Raw genomic sequence first — 10002 nt, forward strand, 5'->3', positions numbered from 1 at the left:
TGTAAATTACACATCATGGGTAAAATACCTCTTTCTTACTTTTCTTTCTGTTTTTCGTAGTTTCTATCAAGGTAAAGAGTACACTTTTTCTGCAGGTTGTCAAAAAATAGGGGGGCCGGGGCCGGCTCGGCCCCCTCCTGGATCCGCCCCTGAGGTCAATATAACTGGCAACTGAGCGCGCTCACTCAGTGATTTAAAAATTTTGCTGGTGCCCCACGTGACCCACGGTACGCCACTGTGGATAAAAATTCCTTGCTTAAAAATATGCCAAAATATTTCAGTCATCCCCCACCCATCAACACGGATTTACGCCAGTGGCTTTAGTTCGCATACATTCGTAATTCCGAAGCTTCGTTATTCCGAAGGTTTGTTATTCCGAAGGTTCGTATTTCCGAAGGTTAATTCGTAATTTCGAAGGTTCGTTAGTCTGAAAACGAAGTGAGGTTCGTAATTCCGTAGGTTCGTTAATCCGAGAGAGAAATGAGGTTCGTGATTCCGAAGGTTTGTTAGTCCGAAAACTAAATGATTATCTAACCTTATTTCGTTTTCGGACTAACGAACCTTTGGTACACGAACCTTATTTCGTTTTCGGATTAACGAACCTTCGAACCAACGAACCTTCGGAATAACGCCACAAATGTTCAGATTAACGAACTCTTTTACGTTTTCGGATTAACGAACATCGAGGTATAGGCAATTTACGTGTTTCGGAATTACGAACCTTTGGAATAAAGAACCTTCGGTATTAGGAAGTGTAACCGCTTTAGTTATCCCCTCGATCTAATACAGATTGTCATTCGAGGGGCGTGCACTTCATTTATTGTTTGTTTGTTCGTTATATTAAATACGATCATTCTAGAGATTTCCATTTCAGTGGGGATTCCCCATTACGTCATGTGCCCTTTCAACAATGAGGAACTGAAGGAGGAACACCTCAAATCGTACCGTATTTTGCACAGTCTCCTATATAGCATAGGAATTGAATACACAAGACAACACAAATGGCTATGTCTAAAAGTGATGCCTTACAAATCTGTGATAAGCTTGAGGAATTACTTTCTTGCGCCGTCTGCTTTGGTGTCCTGGAGAATGCCAGGGATCTACCTTGTGGCCATTCATTCTGCTTATCGTGTTTACAGGAATATGCTGGCATTAGAGGATGGACAGATTCTGCCAATTGTGGCCTTTGCCAGAGGACCCATCAGTTACCACCCGGAGGCTTGGCGGCCCTTCCGCAGAATTTTAAGCTCAAGTCTATCATCGAGGAATTGGAAGGATGGCAGAAGCTGGCCGAATCTGCTAGCAAGGCCAAGGAAGAGGTAATGAAAACATACTTTGTATTTTTCTCCCAACACCATCATCACAGTGTTCTTTTAATTTCCCCTGGCCGTCCATATCCCAAGGAAACTGGCAATATTACCACCACATTCTTGGCTTATTGCACGTTATAATGGACCTCATAGTCAGTCGGTCCGGGATCGGGATGAATTCCCGTCGGTCTGAGGCTCCGAGACGGTTCCGGGATCAATCAACTTAGACCGTATCCCGGCAGGAAAATAAAATCAATAATGGCCAAATTCATGTTGTAATATTTCCCTAATTAGTAATTGTACTTACGAAATACGAGAGAACAATTTAGTTTCAACTGGCTGTGTGCACATGCACCTCGAAATATTACGCAATTACATAGCTATCTGTACTCGTCGATCGCATGAGCATGCACGCAATCTAGCTTTGCACACGGCTTCGAGAGATCGACGCAGACAACAATCGTCTACGGTATAGTCTCATGTGCAGACCTCTTTCGCCTCAGTTCGTTTTACTGAGTCATTCATTTACCCCATACTTTCGAGTTGAATCTGCTACGATATGTATGGACTAGTGAATTTATCATGAAATAATTTACTAACAATTGACGATGATGATCTATGAGTATTTGCAAATTTAGTCATTAAAAAAAGTCGCCATTAATTTTGTGATGATTGTATTTGTTGGGGTATTTTTTTGCAAAAGGGTTTGCAAATAACAACTAGACGAATGCGCATCATGTTTCAGCTGGTTAGAGCCGGGAGAGAGAGAGAGAGAGAGAGAAGGGGGATTACGGGAAGTGCTTGGTCGTTCACGACTGGGGACCATCTGTCATCTGTTGACTTGATGTTTACAATTGCAAACCAGTCGGTCAAATCATGGAGCTGTTAATAGCTCTATGGTCAAATCATTTCTCCTAGATATATTTCGACTTAAATTATAAAATTGTACCAAAACGCTGTTAGAATTGGCGATGTTTAAAGTGGCGTTGTTTAAACTTTGAAACAACATTGTTTTGAAAGTCATATCATACCCTATATGTTGTAAAAATATGTTGTTAAATGCATCAAACAAATTTCCAATGATATTAACAGTTTTAAATGATATCGTTGGAAATTGCAAAAAATATTTAAAAACAAACTGTTTAAAGTTTTAAAAAAATTCTATTGGTTTAATAGTTTAAAAAAAGTTGTATTGACTGGCTTAAACAATGTTTCTTAATATTTAAATAGTTGTTCAAAATATTTTTTTTACTGTGAATAGTCTGAGTATCTATTCAAATAATGTTTTCTCGATCGAAAGTAATTCATGATTAAAGAAAAAATGAGTTTGTTGTTTTGATGCGAAGTGCCGGCCGCCGGGACTAATCTTGTGTAAATTTCCAAATAAGCTTCTCTGATAAGATATTCAATTTTCTCAGTAGTAGTGATATCAAGGAGATATCTCCTTGGTGATATCATACTGTTCAGAGTTACGAGAGAGGGAGAGAGAGTGAAACTGAAAGTTAATCCATATTCCGGGCTAGCTAGGGCCACAGGCGCACTGACAAGACATTACGCAATTTGCTTATAACTGTCAACCACGTGCGCACCGACCACAGATCAGTGGCACCGACACGTGTGTTATTGGACTGTCAGATCAGCAGCTGGGTCGACTCAAACATAATTCGGGTCATGTCAGTGGTCATCAATGTTTACAGTTTGCGGTGGTGGCACGCTTTGACTGTCTCATCATTATTTTCCCCACGTTTTGAGTGAATGTTTACAATTTGCGTTGGTGGCACACTTTGACCATAGAGCTAATGACAGTTAATAGTTCTATGCTTTGACTGTCTGGTGCACCGCCAGTGCGCAGTGTTTAAGGCTGGAAATGTAGGTATACACTTTTGGATTGCATTTGTGCGTGGAGATATGTTTCGGGATTCGGGACGAGCCGGGATCCCGATAAGGAAATTTTGAAGTTGCCGGGACGGTTTCGGACCGGGATTTTTTTCTAAATCAAAACACTAGTTATATCCCTAACAGAATTTAAAACCCATGGTTTGGTTTGGTTTGGTTTTATTTACCGTATAAAAATCACAATAAAATACTTTGCACAAGATATGATATTAAATATAAATATATAAATATGCACATAAAAATATACGGATGGATCACTCTATTCAGAGCCATTGATATAATGGCTCTATTCTTCCATGCGGAAATTTGATCGGTTCGCTTTTTTTTTGCTTTGCAGAGTTAATTAATGAGTTATCTTAACAAGAGCATCTGGATTATCATAGGACAAAGCTGTTCTTTAAGCCTACATAATTCCTGTTCACGATGATGATGGTGTATGGTGATGATGATGATTATAATTATTTTTTACATCTGTTTATTATCATTGTTATTATCATTGCTAATGCTATTATTATTTTTATTATTAGTATTTTTGTTATTATTATCTTGATTATCATAAGTATCATTATGGTGATCATTGCTGTGATATATTTTTTATTATTTATATTTGTATTACCATCATTATTATTTTAAAAACTTCGTAGCCACGCCTCCAAAGGCCTTTTATTGAGTACAAAAATGTCAAAATATACACGAGCAAAATTATTACAGAACCAATAAATGAACTCGAACAATAATAATACTTCACATTTCTCTCAAGTATATAATACAAGAAGTGACATCCACTTAGTATTAAATTTTACTGAATTATTATTATATTTGCATAAGCAAACATGTTTTTTATGATTTAACTTTGTAAAAATGAATGTTTGATTATATGATACTAAACAATTCAATGCATCATTTTTTTTCCTCATCGAAACCAAGGTAATATTTTACAAGCTAAACTTGACCTTCATTTGCCCAATTTTCTGTTTCCCCCAAATATCTTTACTAAATTTACATCCGTAACAAAGTGTATAATATTTTCCAACCCCTTACTACAAAATGAACGTTTTTTCCTCTTTTAGCAATATTCATTCTTTACAATTGTTTATTAAAAAATATATTCTACTTACTATATCTTATGCTGAAAATATCTTAAACCATATCTGAAGTAGAACGAAATATCATGATATGGTATTTCTAAATTGTTATATTATCAGGAGGGTCATCTATATCGATCCCATTTTGAAAATGTTAGAGGAATATATTCTGTTGTTGTTTTTTCCAAGCAAAGTTTGATAGATATATTGACATCCTTTTCGATAATGTACTAATAGTTTGATATTTGAAGGCATCAAAGGAAAATTGAAAAATACAGACCTCTTCCCAGTTTGAATACAATTATTGTTTCTCCACAAAGGATAGATAAGCCAACTATTTATTTCCGCTTGAATCAACAAAAACATAGCATCGCATACATCTTTCCAAAATGACTTAACAACTTCATGAAATAATGATAGAAAATATTCACCCCCTAATTCTAATACGAATGGCTTTGTTAACAATGGCTTTATTAAATGAAAGACGCCATCACATTTATCATTATCATTATTGTCATCATCATTGTTCGTGACCGCGTGTTATTAGATGCAACAGTGTTGGTCTATTCGTCACTTTATCATGATGAAACATGTAAATTTCAGAAAACGCCAATAAATTCATTTCGTAGAATTTTAATATTTTATCAATATGTAAAAGATTCAGCAGTTGGCCGACTCGAGCTCCCTCACTCCCGAAAAGTGTGTCTTATGTAATGAGCAAATGAATAACTAGAATAAACGGTGTTGAATAGACCTATTGTTTTATACAGTGCATCCCACAAAAAACGAAACCGAGATTTATCGATGGTTTATATCATAACTTTATCACAAATATAATAGACAAGTGACCTACCATTGTAAAGCTTAGAATCTCCTCTTTCATCTGAAATTACTTAATTCATTCATGCATGAGTGAGCAAAAACAATTTGAAAAAAGGATACCAAAACTCATTTGGCGGGGGTATCTGAATTTAAAAAAAGAAAATCACATTCCTAAAAACTTCAATATCTGCTTTTTTATTTGATACCTTAATCACAGAAAATGGTCAAGAAGTAAAAAAGTTCTGTTCCCTCGAAACAATGCTTGTATTCCCATAATTTCATTAAATAAACGTGTTTCACCGGTTTCCCACAGAACAGTGGCGTAGCTAGGTTTTTTTCCTGGGGGGTGCACTGGGGGGTCCTTGCTTTTTCAGGGGGGGGGGCACCGGCCATTTTTCCGGTGTGTGTGTATGTGTCACAAGGGCGGATCCGACTTTCGCCAATAAGGGACGGGGCCCGAAATTATCTTCACTTATTTTCCCCCGATCAGTCATTTTTTAGTTTTATTCTTATAAAACAACATAAACCTGAAATAATCTCATAATCCTCATAAAAAGTGCGAGCGCGAAGCGCGATCGATTTTTTTTTTACTTTCATGTATTTTGTCCTGAAAATTTAATATTCTGGGCAATGGTATATGTGATCCTGAACAAGATTTGTATGTAACTAGATGGTTACTGCGAATGCCAAGCATGAGCAGAAATTTGTATTACTTATTCTAGCAATATCGAAAATGGATCTGTTAAGGACTGCCTACAGTTACCCACGAAGACAGTATATGTTTCAATAATGCGAGCGCGAAGCGCGAGCAAATTTTTTTTACATTCCATCCTAAAAAATGGTAATTTTAAGCACTTTTTGCATTAATAAATGGGATAGGTATGTAACTAAAGAATTGATGCGAGCGCAAAGCGCGAGAGGAAGAAAATTGAGATTTTACACCTAAAAACAGGACACTCTATTCATATTTTGTAAATCATAGATATGATATAGTTAATAGGGTATCATTAATAATGCGATCGTAAAGCGTGAGCAGACAATTATTGATATTCTGATGTGAAACTGGATAATTTAAGTACACTTTAAATAAGGAACATGCAGGCTATCGCGCATGTTTTAGATTTAGACCTAGAATCTGGGCATTCTAAATACATTCGTTTAATGGAACATTCGTTTAATGGAATTCACATAGACAATATGAACTTGGCAAATCAAACACAATGTGACCACGCAGCGTGAGCTTAAAATGCTGATATGTAGACCATAAAACGGCCATTTTACAGAGCACTTAAATTTGTAAATGAAAAAAAAAATAATGAAAGCTCGATGTCCGAGCTGAAACATGTTTTATATATTGACTTCAAAAGTTGCTCCATATCAGTCTATTGAGCAAGATATAATCTCATCGAACAGGCAATTCTGGCACGAAGCGCAAGCAAAAATTGTATGTAGTAACATGAAAGATTTTTTTTGCAAATCTTCCCCTAACATTTCATTCACTCGTCTTTCTCCTCTTATTTTCCTCTTCTTTTTCTTCTGTTCTTTTCTTCTTTTCCTTTTTTCTTTTCTTTCTTCCCTCTTTTTTTTTTTGCTTTGCCAATTTTTTTCTGGGGGGAGGGGCACCTGGGGGGCACCCAAATCTCAGGGGGGGACACGTGCCCCCCAGGCCCCCCCCCCCACCCCGTAGCTGCGCCAGTGCCACAGAAGCTATCGCACGGTTAACAAAATACTTAATGCATGGCTATCGTCAACAAAACGTCGAGTGACTCGGAAAACAAGCCTGTAAAACCTCTTCATTGATATGAAATCGTTGAAATTCAAGCTTTATTTCAAATGAGCAGAACTTTGTTATTTCCAGACCATTTTCTGTAATTGAGGTATCAAATTAAAGAGCAGATATTGAACTTTTAAAAAATCTGGTTTTCCTTTGAAAACCCAGATACATACCGCCAAGTGACTTTTTGATATCTCCTCTTCAAACTGACTTTGCTCACTCATGCAGGAATAAAAAATAATAAGTAATTGCAGATGAAAGAGGAGATTCTAAGCTTGACAGTGGTAGGTCACTTGTCTATTTCATTTGTGATTCAGTTATGATAAATGATCGATAAATCTCGGTTTCGTTTTTTTCTGGGACGCACTGTATAATAGGCCTAAGGTATTTTCAAATTCAATTAAGGTTATACTTATCAAATTATGTCAGAAAAACACACATTGATCGATTTTGTTTCATCAGTATTTTCTATTTATTTTATCAATTTCAGACAAAAAAGATGGCAGTCGGTAGAGCTAATCACCTCCCTTCCCACACCGGTACGAGGATAGGTAGCTTTGGTACTACTCAGCAGATTCCACAGAACAAGACTCCAGAGATTCCAAGTGCGCATCAAAATAGACAACAAACTCAACAAGTAAACAAAAGACAGACGAGTCCTATACCTCCAGCTCAAAGTAGATGGCGCACCATTAACTTTGGGGAAGCCTTGCAGCAACAAACTCAGCAACATAACCAACAACCCATGGTGAATCGTCCAACTTCACATATTCCAAGTAGACGTCAAACTAGCCCCTTGGAAGTCCTCCATCAACAAACCATGCAAGAAAACCAACAACAACAACAACAACAGCAGCAGGGAGTAGTGAATCGTCCAACATTACAGATTCCAAGTAGACGGCAAACTAGCCCCTTGGAAGCCCTCCATCAACAAACCATGCAAGAAAACCAACAACAACAACAACAGCAGCGAGTAGTGAATCGTACAACTTCACAGATTCCAAGTAGATGGCAAACTAGCCCCTTGGACGTCCTCCAACAAACCATGAAAGAAAACCACCAACAACAACAAAAACAACAACAACGGGAGGGAGTAGTGAATCGTACAACTTCACAGATTGCAAGTAGATGGCAAACTAGCCCCTTGGACGTCCTCCAACAAACCATGCAAGAAAACCTACAACAACAACAGCAGCAGCAGGGAGTAGTGAATTGTCCAACTTCACAGATTCCAAGTAGACGGCAAACTAACCCCTTGAAGGCCTCCTGCAAACCATGAAAGAAAACCTACAACAACAACGGGAGGGAGTAGTGAATAGTACAACTTCACAGATTCCAAGTAGATGGCAAACTAGCCCCTTGGAAGTCCTCCAACAAACCATGCAAGAAAACCAACAACAACAACAACAGCAGCAGCAGCAGCAGCAGGGAGTAGTGAATCGTCCGACTTCACAGATTCCTAGTAGACGGCAAACTAGCCAATTGGAAACCCTCCATCAACAAACCATGCAAGAAAACCAACAACAACAACAACAGCAGCAGCAGCAGGGAGTAGTGAATCGTCCAACTTCACAGATTCCAAGTAGATGGCAAACTAACCCCTTTGAAGGCCTACAAACCATGAAAGAAAACCTACAACAACAACAGCAGCAGCAGCAGGGAGTAGTGAATCGTCCAACTTCACAGATTCCAAGTAGACGGCAAACTAACCCCTTGGAAGTCCTCCAACAAACCATGCAAGAAAACCAACAACAACAACAACAACGGGAGGGAGTAGTGAATCGTACAACTTCACAGATTCCAAGTAGATGGCAAACTAGCCCCTTGGACGTCCTCCAACAAACCATGCAAGAAAACCTACAACAACAACAGCAGCAGCAGGGAGTAGTGAAATGTCCAACTTCACAGATTCCAAGTAGACGGCAAACTAACCCCTTTGAAGGCCTCCTGCAAACCATGAAAGAAAACCTACAACAACAACGGGAGGGAGTAGTGAATAGTACAACTTCACAGATTCCAAGTAGATGGCAAACTAGCCCCTTGGAAGTCCTCCAACAAACCATGCAAGAAAACCAACAACAACAACAACAACGGGAGGGAGTAGTGAATCGTACAACTTCACAGATTCCAAGTAGATGGCAAACTAGCCCCTTGGACATCCTCCAACAAACCATGCAAGAAAACCACCAACAACAACAGCAGCAGGGAGTAGTGAATCGTCCAACTTCACAGATTCCAAGTAGACGGCAAACTAGCAACTTGGAAGCCCTCCTACAAACCATAAAAGAAATCCAACAATAATAAGAACAACAACAACAGGGGAGTGAATCGTCCAACTCCAAATGTCCGAAGGAGGCGACGAACCATTAAATTTGGGGAAGTCTTGCAGCAAAAACTCAACAGAGTATAGTGAATTGTCCAACTCCACAGATACCAAGTGAGTCGCAAACAGGCTCATGCCTCCAGGAAGTCATCCAGCAAACTCAGCGAGTAAACTAACAGGTAGTCATGGTAGCTGTGAATCCATCTCCTCTAGACTCCATGAAGATGGTAAACTGTAACCTTCAGAAAATCAACCAAATCAACAGTTACCATTAACCGGTGGTGGTGATCGCGCTCGACTTCATGTGAGTCACATTTGATTTAATAGCGCGAGATGATCGTCTGACTCTACACTACATGATGCCACGTTTTTAGCTGGAAAATATTTTTAATAGGCCTACATAAAGACACTGATCTTGACAGGTGCGATTATCATTGATCCGATCAACCACAACTATGGAAAGCCGGCAACTTATAGCATTCAAAAATTGAATTAAAATGCATGTTTGTTTTAAATATTTCCTTAAGGTGAATTATATTTACACTTTCATAATTTTCTTGACAATGTTCCACTTTTTTCAACAGGACATTGGGCAAATTTCCTTTGGGGAAAAATGATGAAACTGATGGATTTTCACATAGGCCTAGTTGAGGTTGATCTGATCAATCACAAATTTTCGTATTAAAGACGGGACCCAGATCTGCAAGCAATACAGCAAGGAACTGACAGTTAGTAGAATCCCTCGATATCATGGATCCTAAATTGTTACTAACCTGATTTATGCCACGCAAA

General features: G+C 38.4%; 1 protein-coding gene across 1 annotated transcript; it reads left to right on the forward strand.

Annotated features, from left to right (window-relative positions):
- Window positions 1-966: 966 nt before the first annotated feature.
- On the forward strand, window positions 967-8261 carry LOC121411882 (nuclear transcription factor Y subunit beta-like). The gene is made up of 2 exons (XM_041604769.1): window positions 967-1319; window positions 7378-8261. The coding sequence occupies exons 1-2, from the start codon at window positions 1002-1004 to the stop codon at window positions 8164-8166; spliced, it is 1107 nt and encodes a 368-aa protein (XP_041460703.1). The 5' UTR covers window positions 967-1001; the 3' UTR covers window positions 8167-8261.
- The last annotated feature ends 1741 nt before the right edge of the window (window positions 8262-10002 follow it).

Source organism: Lytechinus variegatus, chromosome 3 (assembly GCF_018143015.1).
Source record: "Lytechinus variegatus isolate NC3 chromosome 3, Lvar_3.0, whole genome shotgun sequence".
Taxonomy (NCBI): Eukaryota; Metazoa; Echinodermata; class Echinoidea; order Temnopleuroida; family Toxopneustidae; genus Lytechinus; species Lytechinus variegatus.